This window comes from Hoplias malabaricus, chromosome 6, assembly GCF_029633855.1.
Source record: "Hoplias malabaricus isolate fHopMal1 chromosome 6, fHopMal1.hap1, whole genome shotgun sequence".
Classification (NCBI taxonomy): Eukaryota; Metazoa; Chordata; class Actinopteri; order Characiformes; family Erythrinidae; genus Hoplias; species Hoplias malabaricus.
Window position 1 is genome coordinate 20,567,628 of NC_089805.1, and position 19,759 is coordinate 20,587,386.

The 19,759-nt window shown below is 40.0% G+C and overlaps 1 protein-coding gene across 2 annotated transcripts in view; it reads left to right on the top strand.

Annotated features, from left to right (window-relative positions):
* cacng7a (calcium channel, voltage-dependent, gamma subunit 7a) overlaps positions 1-19,759 on the top strand; it is a 34,272-nt gene that overhangs the window by 4,156 nt on the left and 10,357 nt on the right. For both annotated transcript variants that reach the window (XM_066675577.1, XM_066675576.1), the window contains exons 2-4: positions 5,089-5,284; positions 8,043-8,129; positions 9,880-10,020. In XM_066675577.1, coding sequence (XP_066531674.1) covers positions 5,089-5,284; positions 8,043-8,129; positions 9,880-10,020 — 424 coding nt within the window. The remainder of the gene's footprint in view (positions 1-5,088; positions 5,285-8,042; positions 8,130-9,879; positions 10,021-19,759) is intronic.

Consider the following 19,759-nt stretch of genomic DNA (forward strand, 5'->3'; position numbering starts at 1 on the left):
GCATTCAGGAAAACCAAGTGTCTCAGCTTGGAGGGTTGGAGGGTTGGAGCTTGCTTGTTGTTCTCTGATTGGTTGAATGACAAGCCTTAGAAAAAAATGGTTCGGTATTAGATGGGAACCGGCTCTCATCATTCACTTACAAGAGCAGGCTCTTTGAACCGGTTCGTTCACGACCGACACATCACTAGTCTGTGAGGAGTTGGTGTGTTCTCCCCGTGTCCGCATGGGTTTCCTCCGGGTGGATTGGCAACTCAAAAGTGTTCGTAGGTGTGAGTGTGTGAGTGAATGTGTGTGTGTGTGTCTGTGTTGCCCTGTGAAGGACTGGCGCCCCCTCCAGGGTGTATTCCTGCCTAGCGCCCAATGATTCCAGGTAGGCTCTGGACCCCCGCGACCCTGAATTGGATAAGCAGTTACAGATAATGAATGAATGAATGAATGAATGAATGTAATGTACCTTTAGCTGATAAATGCAGTGTTTGGTCATTTGTTCATTTCTCCCCAAATATCTCTTTAAACATCACTGTATAAAAGTTTAGGGAGAAGGACGTGTTACATTATGACCACAGTAGGCATCCACCATATACAACCAATGTATAATAACCCAACAGTGCAAACCCCATAGAGTACAAAGGCTGCAGACCTTGCTGTGTGAGGAGTCAATGCGGTCCTGGGCTTCAGCATCACAGTGATGGACAACTCCATAAACCCTCATTGTCACCCTTATCTCTTTCTTCCCTCTGTCTCAGTATAGCTGCCTTTCACTTGTTCTTGTCCTTGTCCCCTCTCTCTCTCTCTCTCTCTCTCTCTCTCTCTCTCTCTCTCTCTCTTTATCTCTTTGAAATGGACATCTGTCATGGCCACTTATATAGAGAACATTAATGGGAACTGGGTGACCACTAGGACTGCTGAAATTGTGCATTGCACTAAAACCTTTATTATGCATTATGTGCTTAATATTTTTATATTATATTATGTGATTTATTATTAAGCACATAATCAGTTCTGAATAGGTACAGAATAATATGACTCTTTAATTATGCTATTTTCCTAGCGCAGCAGGGACCTGGAGGTTGTGGGTTTGAGTCCTGCTCTGGGTGACCGTCTGTGAGATGTTTAGAGTGTTCTCACCGTGTCTGCGTGGGTTTCCTCCGGGTGCCCTGGTTTCCTCTCACAGTCCAAAAACACACATTGGTAGGTGGATAGATGACTTAAAATTGTCCGTAGGCGTGAGTGTGTGTCACCCTGTGAAGGACTGGCGCCTCCTCCAGGGTGTCTGCCTGCCTTGCGCCCAGTGATTCTGGGTTGTCTGTAAGTGGTTACAGACAATGAATGAATGATGAAATTATATGTATGGATGTATGCTACTAGTGTTGAACAAACTTGATTTTGGCTTTATATGACAGATAGTTAATTGTCAATTTTATCATCTCCACTGACCATATAGGAGCACTTTATATTTCTACCATTCCAGACTGTAGTCTGCCTTTTGCTCTGCATACTTCATGAGCCCTCTTTCACCCCATGGTTCAATGGCCAAGACCACAACTGTGCAGGTGTGATTTGGTTGGCAGATCATTCTCAGATCATTATCAGTCTGTAATTGTAGAACTGCAAAGCACTCCTCTCTGGTCAGAGGCGCTGAGAGTATGGACAGTGTTTGTAGAAACAAGGAGGTTGTTTTAATGTTAGCGCTGATGTCTCTCTGTCTACCCCTACTGTCTCTCAGGGTCTTTCTTAAACAACTCCCACTTGTTTATTCCGCAGATGTTATGGTAAGGCTAATTCCCATAGCTCAGCACCAAAAGGTGTCATGTCTCCTCCAGTTTCTGACTTGCTGACTACATAGTGCCTATCAATTAATCATGGGAATTGTAGTTTTCTCCACGGCTGTCAATCAGCTGGTCACCCTTCCACTGCAGAGTGTGACTGTGGAACATGGGGCCACACTGGAGGCCTGACCCTCTGCTTCCCTCTATCTCTCTCTCCCTTACTCTTTCTTTTTCTTTTACCACTTCTTCGTCTCTGTTCTCTCTCTCTGTCTCTCTCTCTCTCTCTCTCTCTCTCTCTCTCTCTCTCTCCCTATTTCTTTTTCTCACTCCCTCTCTCATTTAGTTAAGTGTACTTAACAAACATAAACTCTGTGTGTATGTATAAATTACACATATGTCATTCTATGTGTGTGTGTGTGTGTAAAGTATACATCTCTAAACCTCTTAAAAAAAGCTCTGCAAGTGCTAATATTTGTCATGACAGAACTGTGTTCCAACTCGTTCAGCTAATGGAAGTGTGTGCTAATGGCCAGTTTATTTAAACACAAAGCATGACCTGTCATTTACTTGAAAGTTTGTGAATTCTAAGCATATTATTGATAAGCTAAACACTGTGTGCACGTGTCTCCTCTCCATGGGACAGTTGTGCCACTGCTTTCCGTCCTGACGTCATACCGATAATCCATTTAGTAGCACACAACTGTCAAGGACACTTTTCACTGCTTTCTTTCCCTCTCCTGTGGTCTCTTGTCAGTGAGTCATACAGTAGCTGGGAGCCATAGTCAAGCTCAGAGGCTAAAAGACTCTAAAAATGATTTAAATATGCCAAAATGTGTTTGAGGAAAACAGATGGATATGACAATATCTCACACTTTGAGTCATACATTTTAAACCTTAATGTGCTGCCTATTGCTTTGTACATTAAATCATAACAACCTTGTTTCAGTAAAATACTTTTTTTGTAAAAGGCAAATATGTATATTTTTCCAAAAAGAGTATGTGTTATGTAAATATCATTTAGAATCTGCTGTGTTCTAATAATGTAGTGGACTAAACATCCACAAAATTGGACATACATGTTTTTCGTTGGACGATATGATGCCTGCAATTCATCATTGAGAATAGTTCTAGTGTTAAATAATTTATTACACATACATTTGAGTGTTCATTTGTAAGGAATCCATAATAGAGCATGATTCTTAATGCTCTGTGACAGGGATGTACCTTACTTGGCCATGGACTGATGCCCTGTTTTCGCTTGCCCAGGCAGAATGGAACACGTGGAACAAACTTGTGTAAATTGAGATCTGACTGGTTCAGTGCTTTAATAAAGGGTGCCCCTGACAGGTTAGAGATTTATTGACAGTAAGGAATGCGATCGGACATGGCTTGGATTGGCTGAGGGCCAGTTGGACGACAGGATTGCGAAAGAGCTCAGCTCAGATCAGCTTGGAGAATGGTGGCCAGAGGACTGACATTTTTATGGTATATTTTTGTTATATGCAGTGTGATGCTTCTTTTATTTGCTCTTATTCAGTTTTTCTTTGTTTTATACTTTTTTCCTTTTTCTACACATGTTCTTAAAACCTAGCAAAACATTTCTGTTTCATTCCTTATGCATTTCCCCACCTAAAAGACTAAAAGAAATGTAAAATTTAACACAGGGGTAACCATCTCTTTGAAAGACATATGTATAATCCAGTGGCGGATGCTGGTCTTTCAAGGAGGGGAAGCTCAATTTCAGCCTACATCATAAAATGTGTCGGTTTATTTATACATGAATTCTACCCTCCGTTACTTTTCAAGAAAATGATCTGTGACCCTGTCGTACCAACAAGGCGTCTTTTCCAGGGACTTGACTAGTGGCCTCTCAATGGCCAGCAGAGCTAGGCTGCTTAAACGGCCTTGGCCCATGTGAAGTGTGTCGGCCTGTGAGTGCTTTGTGACGGTGGAGGGGCTCAGCAGCACCCGCTGGACAGAAACTGCGATAGAAGTCAGAAAGAGTGATAGAAGTCAGTCTCCAAACACAAGCAGCTACAAAAAAACCCCATCAGAAATAGAAGCTCGATTGCCGCTAAGAGGTTTAAGAAGTCTCCAGTTCAACTCAGAACAGAATGAAAATGTAATACTCCCACGGTTCTTTACACCAAAGGATCGCTGATTCGCTCATTTTGCTGTCAATTAAAAAGGGATTCAGCCTCAGACAGATCATCCAATCATCATGCAGAAGCTGAGCGTCCGGGCCAGCCGAGGCCAGCCCACTGCCCCATAGACCCCCAGAGACGCTGAGCGTCCGATGGGTGGGACAAAGCCCAGCATTTATCCAATGACTTGTCTCGTTTCGCTGCACTTCGCTGCTTCACTATTGAACTCCGTGGACACTCAGCGTCCACACCGTTTACAGCACTGTGAGGCTGCGGGAATGATTGAGAGGAAAGCCACGTCTTTACCAGTGATAAGAAGCTGATTCTGAACAAAAGTTGAGCACGTTGTAGTGCATATTTATTCAATGACATGTACACACAACAGTATATATTTGATCACTTATTTTTTGACATTTTAGGGGAAGCTGAGCTTCCCTTGCAGTCTTAGAGCAATCGCCTCTGGTATAATCATGATAATGACTTTGAAAGCCTTTCCTCAGGTGTCAGTATGAGTACTGGCTTTGTCGTCTTTGACACCTGTTATGCGGCCTAGAATGTGCAGAGTTTATGTGTCCAGTGTCAGTATGGTCCAAAGAAATGACCACAAATGATAAGCTGTGGAATGTGCGATTCTGTTAGATCATAAGAATTTCTGTGTAACTTATAATTGCAATTAAATATTCAAACATTCTTTTGCTCATGTGTCATTTAACTGTTGCGTAGCATTAAAAATGGAAGTGGTGATTTACAGTGTTCACAGTACAGTGTTCACAACCTGCCACATCAAAATCACCATCTGTAAATCGTATAAGCCAAAACTCACTTTCGGATACAATATAATCCCTAGGGACAGAACAAAATAATGCTCATGCAATTTGCAATGCTCTTCCCTTGATGAAACTCATAATGAATGCAGTGAAGAATAAACTCTTCTTATGTGTCATTTTTTAGCTACATAATTTTTTAGCTTTTTTCTTTTTAATACAATGCACTGGCTACGATAAAATGACAAAAGAGCATGAGACACCTAATACATCAATATAACTTATTTTTATTTATTTCTTTTCTAGTTTGTGGCATTGCCCTAAATAATCTCCTGAGCAGCTGGACTTAACGATCTTGCTGCTGTCCTTCACCACTCTTTCTCTTCTGTCCTTGTGTGTGTGTGTGTGTAGATGAGCTCCTTCAGCACTCGGGCCCTGACGCTCCTCTCTTCTGTGTTCGGGGCTTGTGGGCTGCTGTTGGTGGGGGTTGCCGTATCAACGGACTACTGGCTGCTGATGGAGGAGGGGATTGTGCTGCAGCAGAACCAGACCACCGAGGTGAAGATGGCCTTGCACTCCGGACTCTGGAGGGTCTGCTTTGTGGCCGGTACGCTGTTACTCCCACATCTCACTGCATCACACCTGCACTCCTTGTAGAACTCTGACAGGTGTTATATTCCAGTTCAGTAGAACATCGCTGATGCAAATGTTGTATTCCACTTTAAAGCTGGTTCATTTTCCAAAGTTATGTTCCAGGTATACCATGCTGACTGATGAAGAAGCTGCATTTTATACTGTTTAAGGTGCTATTAAAATGGCACCTTAAGCCCTCTTTTAAATTTAATGTGGAATGGTGTAATTGGAATCACTTCAGCCTCATGTTTTTTTCACTGTGGTATAATGCATAGAAAAGTGGTGGTGAATGAACTCTGGGATGAAGTAGCTGTATTTGTCAATGTAGTGCATCCTGCATCCAAATTAGCGCTTGAAAAATTCAGATACCGAGGAAAAATATGATTAAATTTTGTTTTTTTGGGTATAATTTCTAGACATTTATTACATTTATAAATTAAAGTCCAGGCCTGTGTATATAACCAAGATGATGAAGATCTGAGAAAAATATATACTCCTTTGCACAAGTTATCTGAGATCTTAATTAGACGCTGGTCACATGCTTTGGTCAGCTTCTAGGTAGGTGAGCTACATTTAGAAAAACAGGGATGTCTGTAATGATAATGAACAAATCATATTTCTGATATATTTGTTAACCTAGTCATTACTGCTAATAACTGTGGTTTAAAAAAGTATTATTGTAGAAAAATTCAATTGAAGTCTGCAAGGCTACCTCCTGCTCTACAGCAGGACATTGTTGTACACACATTTCAGCATATCTTACATATATATATATATATATATATATATATATATATATATATATATATATATATATATACACACACACACACAATATATATATACATACATACATTTTCTTTTCCGCTTTTCCATTTCAGGGTCGCGTTTATATATATATATATATATATATATATATACATACTGTATACCTACATGAAAGCATTTTTATGTTTATTATATTATGGACCAATAGAAATGCTCCAAAATTCCCTTCTATAATGTCATAGTTTTGGAGATACATGTTTTATTTTGGAAACAATAATATTTACTATATTTATGATTTCATGTGATAAAGCAATCATTTAAGCATTTCAGTGTATGGCTTTAATTTGACTAGATTGGATTTGAATTATCTGAATAAAAGATAAAAAAAAATTGGAGTTCAGTTGCCTTCTAATAGTGCATTAAAAACGACATTCACAATTTTAATTTAAAAAAAAAACACTCTATAAAGTTCTGAGGATATTTCTTACCCCTCCATTCAGTTTGCTTGCTGGAAAGTCCTTAGGTGTTGTTACACATCAAGAAGTTGCTGATCTACAAAAAACAGTACGTGGATGGGAGTGAGAAAACTCCAAACTCCGGTGGGAAACATTGACTTATTTTTGCTGTAGTTATTACTTAAGATGGGGCTGACTAGAGACCGAAAGGGCTCGAGTTACAAATGAGTTCTTGTGGTAATTCAAACATTCCTTTTTCCCCCATCAATCCTATCATTCCACTTTAAAAGATGTAGATCTTCTAATCGTGAACCAAATTTTTGTAACAAATCTCCAGAAATGTCGACATTACCCTTAAGAGAAAAAATAATCAGTGTTATACAAACATTATTTGAAGTTCTTTTCTAACTTTTAAAGCATTCCTGTTATACCCTCAATGATTTTTCACAGTGAAGGCACTGCCCCCGTCCTCTAGGCAACTACACAAAGTAGCTTAAGTAGTAAACTGTAGAGAATGTGGATGGATGCTGTGGAACTGAACCTGAATGTGATGTACATACATTAACTGTGATATAGTTTAACTTTGTGTCCTAAGTCTCATTCAATTCCACATTCTTTGCTATGTATTTCTCATATCTCACATTTTATGCCCTGTTACCTACCCATGCAGTGGCCTCCACCTGCCAAATCCTGTTTTATTTGTGTTGCTGTTAGGTCTCATAGCTCTGGTGGTGGCTCTATAATTCTATTGGCTGAGAAATTTAAACTAGAAAGATAGCACAAGCAAATTGGTGCAACACACCATTACCGTTGCATTAAAGGAAATTATAAAATGGCCGTTGTCTTGGTCTGCTGCGGAAGAGATGGCTCATTTCCATATGAATGGTCAGATTTTGAAAATGCTGCCTAAATGCGTTCCCTTTGTGTCGCACGCTGGTTTGTTTTCACAACATGAGCAGGAAGTGCTGAGGTGGACTGTAGCAGTGCCACACTATTTGGCAGGGAATGGCTGACTCGGAGAAGTGTGGGGATGATGTCACCTTATTTTATCGCTGGCTGCTTCTGTCCCCACTAAGGGAGCAGGGACTGTATCATTATATTATGTGTAAGAGATGTTCTGTATATACGGCATCTTCACTTAGAGGAGAAAAAAGTCTTTAGACCACCAAAATGTGAACAAGTTCACTTTTAGCAGGTTGAAGATTCTCCACAAGTGGGTGCTATTAGCAGTCCAGTAGCGTTTGATGCTTCATAAATATGACACTCTGCATCCATGTTGAGAATTTAAGAGTATATGTTGCACAAAATTTTATTCTGACTACAAATTATCGCAGATTTTGTACTGTCCTACATGTATACACTCCTCACTTATATCTCAGTTCCCCTTTAATCCATTTCTGTCTCTCTCACTGTCTGTCTCAGTGTCTCTCTGTCATTGTCAATCTTTGTCCATCTCTTTCCTTAGGTCGCTTCCAAATGGCCTTCATTTCTTGTTTCTTTTTCTCTCAGGGCCTGAGAAGGGGAGATGTGTGGCATCCGAATATTTCACTGAGCCAGAAATTGAGATTACGACAGAGAACACAGCAAATATACTAAGTAAGGACCATCACAGTATATATTTACACACACACACGCACACACACACACACACATATATATATATATATATATATATATATATATATATATATATATATATATATATATATATATATATATAATGCTCAAACATTGCTTGGAATTAAATCTTTTATACTGTCTTTCATTGAAAGTTAAGTATGGTGGCACGGTAGCGACATGGGGTTGTGTGTTCAAGTCCTGCTCTGGCTGTCTGTCTGTGAGGAGTTTGGTGTGTTCTCCCTGTGTCCTCCGGGTACTCCGGTATTCTCCCATGGTCCAAAAACCCAAGTTGGTAGGTGGACTGGCTTCAAACCTGAGACAACTGGAGCAGTTTGCTCATGAGGAGTGAGCCAAAATACCTGCTGAGAGGTGCAGACGTCTCACTGACAGTTGTGACAATTTTGTGAGTAGGACCACGCCTGAATTTCTCCCCTGCAAATTTTCACATCAGACAAACTTACTACCACCTCCACCAGTTCAGAGTCGCTGTGGGTCCAGAAGCTATCCAGAATCACTGGGCGCAAGGCAGGAACCAACCCTGGAGGGGGTGCCAGACCTTCACAGGGTGACATTCACTCACACACTCATATGTATGAACACTATTGAGTCGTCAGTCCACCTACCAACATGTGTTTTTGGACCATGAGAGGAAACCCATTGCACCTGGAGGAAACCCACACGAACATGGGGAGAACACGCCAAACTCCTCATAGGACTTGAACCCACAACCTCCAGGTCCCTGGAGCTGTGTGACTGCAACACTACCTGCTGCACCACCGTGCTGCCCACTTTGAATTGATACTGATGCAAATTTGCATACATTGTGGTGGTACCCCTAAGGATCCACATTCTGTAACATTAGTTAGAGAACATAACTGCACCATAATTTTATTATAAATGTACATTTTAAAATAGCGTTGATTTCATTCACCCCATTCATCTTATATTATGTTGTTTTATTTTACACAATTCTGTAATGAAATCTTACAAATATTCCCCTCTCCTTTTGGTTCAGGGAAAAACTGGATTTTAAAACCATTAAAGGTTTTACCTTTAAAAGCACATTTACACTGTTTGTACCTTTAGTGACAGTAATGTACCTCTACTGTACCTTTTTTCCTCAGAGTGTATACACATATTTCTCATGAATAAAAAACAGTATGTGAGGAGATAAGCTCCCCTAAATAAATAAACATGAAGACAAAAACATGTTTATGGCATGTATCTTATTCAGGTGGACACATTGGAAGCACAAACATACAGTGAAACCTACTGTCAGTGTCAGTACTGTGAAATAAAATTAGTTCAATCGTAGTCCATTTATGTTCCTGTATAGAGAATAGCAGAACACTACATGTCTCTGGAATATGTGGTTTGCTGAAAATACAGCACATACATTCTTATCTAAAAGCACCTTCTGGAGTACTGTGGTGTAAAGAGGAATATTTAACATATTCCAAAATGCCCATGTGCAGCGTTACTGTCTGAACAATATCCCCGAGACTGAGAGCCGTATTAGTCTTTCCCACACAATAAGCAGTGTTGTAATAAAAGAGTGATTGAGAAAGCAGTGTGTTGGTGCTGAAAATGGAATGGGATATTAAAGGGAGTGCAATAGTCTCTGTTATTATTATTCAGCTGGAGCCTTTAATCATTGGTTCTCCTCGTCTTCAGCTTTGCTTGTTTAAATGCATCATGATTTCATTAATATCTCTCTCTCACTCAGAAATGGTGAGGACGGCAACCCCCTTCCCCATGGTGTCCCTCCTCTTCGTCTTCACAGCCTTTGTCATCAGCAATATCGGCCACATCCGGCCACAGCGCACCATCCTAGCCTTTGTCTCTGGAATATTCTTCATTCTATCAGGTGAATTTCTTTGACTTATGAAAACATATAAACAAATATACACTGAACTATAACCAGATTAGGAACACCTGCCTTCTATCTACACTCACTGTCCATTTCCTCAGCTCCATACAAGAGCAATTTGTAGTTTTACAGTTATAGACTGTAGTCCATCTGTTGCTCAGCTCTGCAGTGACTCTGCTGTGTCTGATCCACTCGTACCAGCACAACACACACTAACACGTCAGTGTCACTGCAACGCTGAGAATGATCAACCACCCACATCATACCTGCTCTGTAGAAAGTATGGATTTAGAAAGTATGCAGAGCAACCGATGGACTACGGTCTGTAATTGTAGAATCACAAAGTGCTCCTGTTTGTTCAGTGAAACAGATAAAATGGACAGTGAGTGTAGATACAAGGTGTGTTCCTCACCCAGTAATTGATCAGTGTAGGTAAACAAACAGAAAATCCCAAAAAGAAGCACTGGAAAATTCATTTTTAATTAACTACATAAATATTTTAATTTTAAATTAGTTAAATTATTATTATTATTGTTAATTAATATATTTATTATTATATCAATCTTTTATTTAAAAAATAAAAATACATTTAATATGTACCTTTAAAATTACCATAGCAGTCCAGTTTTGTTCCCTAAAGATACATCACATTCTCTTGTTCAGAAAGAAAGGTGAATATTTGTAAACATTCATTATAGAAATGAGTAAAATAAAACAACATGATATAAGCCTTGCGAGATGGAGATGAATTGGGTCATATGAAATCAACATAAATTTAATATCTACAATTATTATATGGTACAATCGTGTTGCCTAATTTAAGGTATGAATATGTACCCTTGGGGGTGTCACCACAGTGACAGCAAAAGGTACCACCACAGTGACAGTTTTTCTGAGTGTGTAGGGTTTGTAGACTCCCCTTTAAAGAGTGAACCCACTGTGTACACAGACGTTCACAGCACAGTTTGCATAATCTTCACAGAAAGGCATAAAATGAAACAGGATACCCTAGAGCGGCTGTATTTGAGATAAGATCACCTGTGGAGCAGTGGAGCTGAGTTCTCTGGAGTGATGGACTAACATCTAATTATTTTAGTAAGAGGCGGGACAACGTTTGAGATCCAATGTCGGAAACTATCTTTATTTTCCAATATCTAGTCTACAGCCTTTCCAGGAGATGCTTCTATTACAGCAAAAGTGACACACATCTATTCCATTTGAGAAGACATGTTGATAAATTTATGTTTATTACCGTTTAGCCTTATACTGCACTCAAATGTTAAGCCTTAGATATTATTCACACATGTGGGGGATAAGGCATTCATTACACCCCAGGTTCATCTCTTGTGGATGTATTCAGGGTCGCTTGTGATGTCGCTTGCGGGTTTTTACGGCATCCATGTTTCATTTTGTTGTTTTGCTTGATGCCTACTGCCAAATCACAGCCTCAGCCGTCATAGCAAATGGACGGTTGTCTTTGGCTTTGTCAGTTACTAGTGTGATGTCTATTCAGGGATGTTGGAAGGTGTTTTATGTAGGGGATGTTGATATTGTCCAGCAGTGTACAAGTCAGGTATGTACAAGGTCAGAAAAACATGGTGGTACCCTCAATGGTACATATTCAGTAACTTTAGTTAAGGAACATAGTTGTACCTTATTCTATTATAAATGTGGATTTTAAAATTGTGTTGATTTCATACACCCAATTTCATCTCCAGGACTCAATCTTACAAATGTTCAACCTTTTGAATGTAATGTACATTTAGGGAACAAAACTGGACTTTAAACTCATTGTTATACCTTTTACTTTTACATTTAAACTGTGTGTACCTTTAATGATAATAATGTACCTTTTATCCTGACAACGTAGTTATGTCAGTACTTTTATTTAATTTGACTAGTGACTAGATGATTTAGATTCTGAACACCACATATAAAGAAAACCTGGGAAACATAAATAGAGGGCAGGATAACAAAGGCAGCACAGGTAGAAACACTAATGAGAAGGTGGGGCTAAAGCAGAGACATAGTAGGAGACAAGAACAATAGTAAAACAGGATAGAAATCGGAGACACAGAAAAAACATAAAAGCAGACCAGGAAATACATAAAACACGGCAGAAGTCTGAAAACTTCAAATTATTACAGTAAATAAATAGAGGTATTCCATGATTATTATTTATTAATTGTCTGTAACTGCTCATCCAATGCCCACCCGGAATCACTGGGCACAAGCCAGAAACACACCCTGGAGGGGGCGCCAGTTCTTCACAGGGCGACACACACAAACACACTCAGACTCGGGACACTTTTGAATCACCAATCCACCTACCAACGTGTGTTTTTGGACTGTGGGAGGAAACAGGAGCACCTGGAGGAAACCCACACGGACATGGTGAGAACACACCAAACTCCTCACAGACAGTCACCCAGAGCGGGACTCGAACCCACAACCTCCAGGTCCCTGGAGCTGTGTGACTGCGACACTACCTGTGCCAACCCCATGTCTGTTAGAATGTTTTTATTTATTTATTTATCATTATAACAAGCCCTAAAACATCTTATATAAGAAAGTATATATTATATTTTTTTTCTTGTCTTTTTATTTCATTATTATAACTGATCTCAGTTAAACTTCCGAAAATCCCGCTGTAGCACTCCCACATCCTGAATCCTTGCCTCTAGTGTAGCTTCTTTTAGCAGGAACCTTAGTAGTGTTCCTCACACCTCTAATATCAGTATAACTAGGACTTGTTTGCTTAGAACAGCCATTCACCCAAAAAGGCACTGCCTAGAGGTCTATCACTCCAGAACACAGTGCCACTGCTTGACAGACCAATGTTGGCTGCTTTATACCACACTGGCCTATGCTTTGCATTGGGCTTGCTAACCTTAGGCTCATGTACAGTTGTTCCAGAGTGTCCCTTTACATTTCTATAGAGATAAGGTCACATTTGTTTTCCCACAGTGTCTGTTTACAATGGGTGCAAGTTAATGTAGCTGGAATAAATTATTATATAATTTGTAAACAATGTTTCATTCACATTTGTAGAAACTGTGTTTATACTCGCTCTGACTGGATAAGCCAGGGGAGACTCTGCTACAGTGAGATCTTTACAAACCCTCTGTGCTCTGAATGCATGAGAGGAGAGGACAAATTTAGAGCCACGAGTGCTTCTTCTGAAATAAAGGAACTGCTGTGAAGTCTGCCTGTGCCCAGTACAACACACCTCAGAGGATGAGTAGAACCTCTTTGGTTGGCCAGTCAGAGGCCTCTCACACCTGCTCCAAATGTGGCTTTACTGAATGAGAATGGAATAGTAACGCACGTCCATTCTAGCATAATTAAAGTCCTGATTCACTCCTCTAATGTGATCCAGTACTGTCTGAGAAAACTGAAAAACTGAACATCCTCAAAGCTGAGTACTGTGTCTCTAATTAAGGTCAGTGATCTCAGTCAAACTCTGCTCAGAGATCCTCAATGGCCAGTTCTTACAAATGTATAACTGCCTTTAAAGTAAACTGAAAAGCAGAAAAGAGCTGTTTTTATCAGGAGAGTCCTGTTCACTGTTTTGGATGTTATAAATAAAGGTTGAGGTGGTTACTGTCCACAGCGAATTGTCATAGAGGGAAATTAAGAGCACAGTTCATTAAAATGCAGAGGTCTTGGTGGGCTACAATCTCCCAGATGACTCTGGCCTGGTTTAGTTTAGAAGAGAGAAAGAGAAAGCGAGAGAGAGAGAGAGAGAGAGAGAGAGAGAGAGCGCAATGGAATCACTAGCAACATAATTCACCAATCTCTTAAATTTAAAGTAATATAATATCTAAGGAAATTATACATATAGTTGCAGAAATGTTATGGTCTGTATATCGTCAACCTCCAATAAAAAAACACCTATTTTTATTGTTGTTGATTATTAAGTTTACTACACCATTTAAACCCAGCAGCTGTCCTCCACATTGTTTGAAAATGTCATAATGGACCAAAAAAAGCTTCTAAATTATTATTATCTGTAACTGCTTATCCAGTTCAGGGCCGCAGTGGGTCCAGAGCATTCATTGGGCAAGGTGGGAATCATTGGGCTGGCAACACACACATGCACTCACACAGTCACTTTTTTTTTTTTTGCCAATCCACCTACCAACGTGTGTTTTTGGACCGTGGGAGGAAACCCAACCGGAGAGCACACCAAACCCCTCACACAATATTTATTTATTTATCATTTCTAATTTTCACACATAAACTTTAAAGGTGCACAAGCTAATATTTCGCCACGAGATGGCGCACTAGAGAACAGCGCCTCAGAACTCTTTATCCCTTCCCCCACACCCCACCTAGTTAACCCAAGTAGAAGCTCAGTACTGCTCATGATAAAAAAAAATGTATAATAACTGCTAGTGATATCATGAATCAATCATGAACACAGACATAGGACATTATAATACTAAAAAATATCATACTTGCATAGTGCTTCTCCATGAAACAAATAGCTTACAGGGTTTCACAAACACCAAAAGGAAAAAAAAGCAATACAGTGTGTACAAACAAGTAATATAGAAGTACTGGGCCTGGGAGAACTGGAGCACTCAGAGGCACTCACAGTTTGGTAACAGAATGTAGCCATTCACAGCCAATGTGAAGGCTGCACAGCAACAGTGTGAATAAGCTTTCTTCACATAGAGGCAATAAAAACAGACCTTCTCCATCAGTCGGGAGAATAGAAAATCATGTTGATCAGGTTCCAGGAAAAAAAAAAATAAATAATAATATAAAAAAAGGGCACCAGTAAATTCAGGCTCTCCCACTGCTATATGAGGCTATAGTTCAAATTTGCTGTACCACCTTAAATTATGCTGTAGAACTTTGTGTTTTAAAACTGGGCAAGGTAAATATCACTGAGAAAAAGTAAAAAAATAAAAATCTCTCTTTGATTATAAAGGGGACAACACATCACAATGGTGGAATGGGAAATCCCCAAAAGAACCTAAATTCAATCTTGTGTCCTACAAGACTACATTTGCATCTCATTAGCCAGCTTATTTTTCCCCACTCTACCTTCAAACTGTATTGCAGTCACACTGTTTTTTAACATTGAAAAAGCACACGTAAATAAAACACTAGGGTTGTTTACGCAGCTAGCTAATGAGACGCTAACTTCAACCTCGCTCAACCAGGCTTTCCCAGTCCACAATCACACATCAACAGAGGGTGAGGAGGGCCTCAGTGGCCACCAGAACTCATCGAGGGGAATAAATGTGAAAAGGCAGTAGTGTTGATTGCTGTTCTGTCTTTCACTTTGTTAGAAGCTATTCTTGTTTAAGATGTGGGATAATTCAACCACTCAACTATTTGCATTGGACATCCTTCCAATAACTGTGAGCCATTAGTTCAGACACCTGCTTGATAAATCCAATGTACTGTAAGTGTATTTCATTTAGACACTATTTAGATAATAATCTGAAACACTTCACACAGTGGATGTGGTTGCCCTTTAATGCAAATAAGCTGCACAGTGTCTGTTACTGCAGAAGTGGAGGGGCTGCTGGCGGACCCCACAGCAAGCCGCAGGCAGCACTGGGAATGTTGGAGATTTAGCGAGCCCCCCAGCATTGCTGGCTTCTCCCCCCACCATCTTCCACTTGGAGCGAGGTCAACATATCCCAGGAGGACTTCCTGTTGTTGTTTTCATTTCAGTTGCAGCTGGTCCAGAATGCTTAGACAGCTGCTGCAGTGCCACTACTGCCAAAAATTACTGCAGCTTTTATAATACAGTCAAAATAGCGGGTACCACTGCAGTTCAATAATGATCCATTAAACAAATGGCCAATAACTGATTTTACCATTTATAGTAACATGAGATGGGTAACATAAGTAAATTTAACTGATTTTTTAAAATCAGTTTTTAATGTGCTTTTTGGATGCAACTATGATGGAACTATACTCTAAAATTATGTAATCCTTGTCCATGTATCTTCAAACGTGTAACTTTACAAGAGAAGGGGAAAAACATTTTTTAACTTCAATGAAAATCAATATAAAAAGGTCTTATTCAAAGTAATTTTGGAACATTTCTATTGGTCCATTCATCGTTAAATGTACAAACAATGTGGACAGCTGCAGTAAAGTTAAAATGGACAAAAATGGAGATACACATTTTTCTTTGAACAGTGATGATTTGTCACTACCCAAATCCATATTTAATGTTTTAATCTGCTTTAATTGATGTTGCACTTATAAACCCAATTTCTGGAAATGTGATATTGTAAAATGCTAGGAACTGAAAGTATGCAGGGAATATGTCCAATATTTTCACTGACTAGCTAAGATTTTATTTTGTAAAATATAATTCACTCTTTCAGTTTTCACTCACCTTTTATTTCCCTGCATAGATTTGATACCTTTTACTTTGCATATTTGCTTGTAGTGGACAGTGTTAATTAAACCCTTTTCTATATTACTCCCTGCATGCGGCTATAGCTATATTTGTCAAACTAGTATGAGGGTTTATCATGCAGTGTCATCTGAGGGCTTGAATGTCATGCCATTCAAAAGATTGAACAGGACTCACAATTCTACTGATTCCATGAATCTTTGAAAATTATTTACAGTAGTGAAAGATATATATTATTTTTTTGTACACTTGTGTTGAGAAATCATCTTTTTGAATTTGCATTCTCTCATGAAATTTGGTACACACTGGTGAGTGATATTTGCTTGTAAAGATTAAGCCTGTGATGGATGCTTTTTTTTTTTTTACAATTGTTAAATACCAGTTCACCTGTTTATAGTGAAATATTCCACATTTTGAATATTCTGTTTTTTTTGGGATTGTTTTTTTTGTGTATGTGCGTGTCAAGCATCTAATACTAAAATATATATTTATATTTGCAATATGCCAACTTAGTCTGAAATGCTCTTCTGTCAACAAATTTGCTAAACTAACCTTGATTTTTTGCACTAGGTCAGGTCAATCTTTGCTTTTTTGAAGATCTAGATTGATGGTGAATGATATCGTAGATGTAGTATATTTTGCTCCACCTAGTGAGTGTAATAGTGTATAACTTTACCTTGGACGACTGATAGGTAAAAGGATCTGAATCCCCACCCCCAGTACAAATAGTCTCAGTATTTGTGTGTATAAGTATGCTGTTGCTCATCCTATTTTTTAATGATGGGTAAAGACGTACTAGTATGACTAACTAAATGCACAGGTGAGTCATTAGCTGATATGATGAGATGGCTTTTAACATGATGGCAATCCAAAGTACTGTTACCTACTGAGTCTGCTTACAGTCTTTGTAACTTTTTCCTCCCGTCCCAAACAGGCGAGATGCCCCACTTCAAGGTAAGTATATAATGTAAATATGGAAGAGTAAGCAATAAAAGGAAGCAAGAAAATGTAAGTATCCAACTCTTAATTTGAATGAGAAATCAATTCACTTATTTATTTTATCAAAAATGATTGTTTTTTTTTCTTCTGAGTTTACTTGAACCTGAACAGGCAGCTGATCTTCCCTGCACTCTGTACCTAAATCATCTTGCTTAATAGCTCTTACATGCAGGACCCCATCATTCTCCTCCAACACCACCACTTGTTTTGGAAGAAATTCCTGAGGCTTATGCACTGAAGCAAGCCTACATCTGGGCATCAACCTTATGGGTCTCTCACTAGCATTCAGTACTGGCACTGGCATTTTACTGAGCCCCTTTGGTATACCCACTTTAGGGGCAGCCTCCACTAACACCTGACTTGTTACTTTGGGTGGCACACTGCAGCTGCCTTCCAGCACCCTTTCGCTAAATGGGAGCATCGTGACTGCTTCTCTCCCCACCACTCTGACAAAGCCAATCTTTCCACCAGGACCAAGAAATGGTGATTCTCTTTCTACTCTGGCTAGCACACGCCTCACACAAGCCTCTTCTGTGCGCTAACTGTATCTGTCCATCAGTATCACTTCCCCTCTAGACATGAAGACACCCTGGAGATCACTGATGGTTACAGTCAGCTAACACAAACACATATTTCTTGTGAAAACTCCACCCCATGCACTTAATGTCTGCTTCAAGGCACCAAAGGACAGGTATGTCTAATCCATTAGCAGTTGTGAGCCTCCCCTAGGGGCGGCACGGTGGCGCAGCAGGTAGTGTTGCAGTCACACAGCTCCAGGGACCTGGAGGTTGTGGGTTTGATTCCCGCTCCGGGTGACTGTCTGTGAGGAGTTGGTGTGTTCCCCCCCCTGTCTGTGTGGGTTTCCTCCAGGTGCTCCGGTTTCCTCCCACAGTCCAAAAACACACGTTTGTAGGTGGATTGGTGACTCAAAAGTGTCCGTGTATGTCTGTGTTGTCCTGTGAGGGACTGGCGCCCCCTCCAGTGTGTGTTCCTGCCTTGCGCCCAGTGATTCCAGGTGGGCTCTGGACCCCCCGTGACCGCGACAGATAATGAATGAATGAATGAATGAATGAATGAATGAAGCCTCCCCTAGTTAGCTGAGGACAGGATCAGCTCTTGTTCTCCAAAGTGCTCCTTGATAAGACTCTGTGATTGTGGTGACGTCTGACCCTGTGTCTAGAAGACAATTTTTCTTTACACCATGTTCATCCATGTTCTCCCTGTGTCTGCGTGGGTTTCCTCCAGGGTCTCCGGTTTCCTCCCACAGTCCAAAAACATGGAGGATAGGTGAAATGGCTTCTCTAATAACTGTCCTGGTGTGTGAGTGAATGAATGTCTTTATGTGTGGGAGTGAATGTGCGTACGCCCTGATATGGACTGGCGCTCTATCCTGGGTGAATCCCTAGTCCCCGATGCAGTCCTCCAGGCGAACAGTGGTTCCTGGATGAGAGTATGCTGTGCACATTTGGCTGCTGCTTCTCACCAGTGTGTGTTTTGAGTGTTGCATCAAATGGCGTCTGAGCAGTGCTGATTTTAAAAGCGTCCTTGGGTATCAAGAAAGACACTTTGTAAGTGTTACGATGAATTTTTAAAAAATACAACAAACGTTTGGCTGCAACTGCACCTGTTTCTGCCACACGTTTAAATGAAAGAACCCTGCCCTTCCCTTCCCTTGTCGACTGGTGTGTACAGGCTCTCTGCACATATAACAAACATATCTCCCATCACTGTCTTTCAGGGGTGTTTTTCTAGGTCCTTTCTTGACCATGAACAACCTGATACTCTTCTTTTTGGCGAGCTGCTATCTTTTGAATAGCCTCGTGTGGTCTTTCTAAAGATAACATTGGTGAAGAATCTGTTGTGGCTGCAGCAGCATTTACAATGCCTCTAGATCGAGTGCTGCTTCTCACGATGCATGATTATTGCAGCCTGCATCAACTGAGCAAATCTCAAATCCTTTTCATCTTTGAATGTCCTATTGATTTCACGTCTTAAAAGTCATTTTTAAGCCTAAAACAAGTTGTTCTTTCAGCACAGCATTAGCATCAGGAACACGGTCAGAATTTTGTAAGTCACATATGAGCAGACCGTTTCACCAGACAGTTTTGTTCATAAAATTCTTTCAGTCTTGTTTCAATGGGCACATTATCTCCACAAGATTGTTCAAGGACAAAGAATATTTCATCAGCATTCTTCTCCTCCCCTTTTAACATAAACTTCACATTCATCATTGCTTCATCATTTAGCTGCTGCTTAAGTTCAATAAGATTCTTCATCTGGCTCTTACATGATTTTAAAGGCAGATTTCGTGGCTGCAACCCACTCTTCAATGGTTAAGTCCTCTGA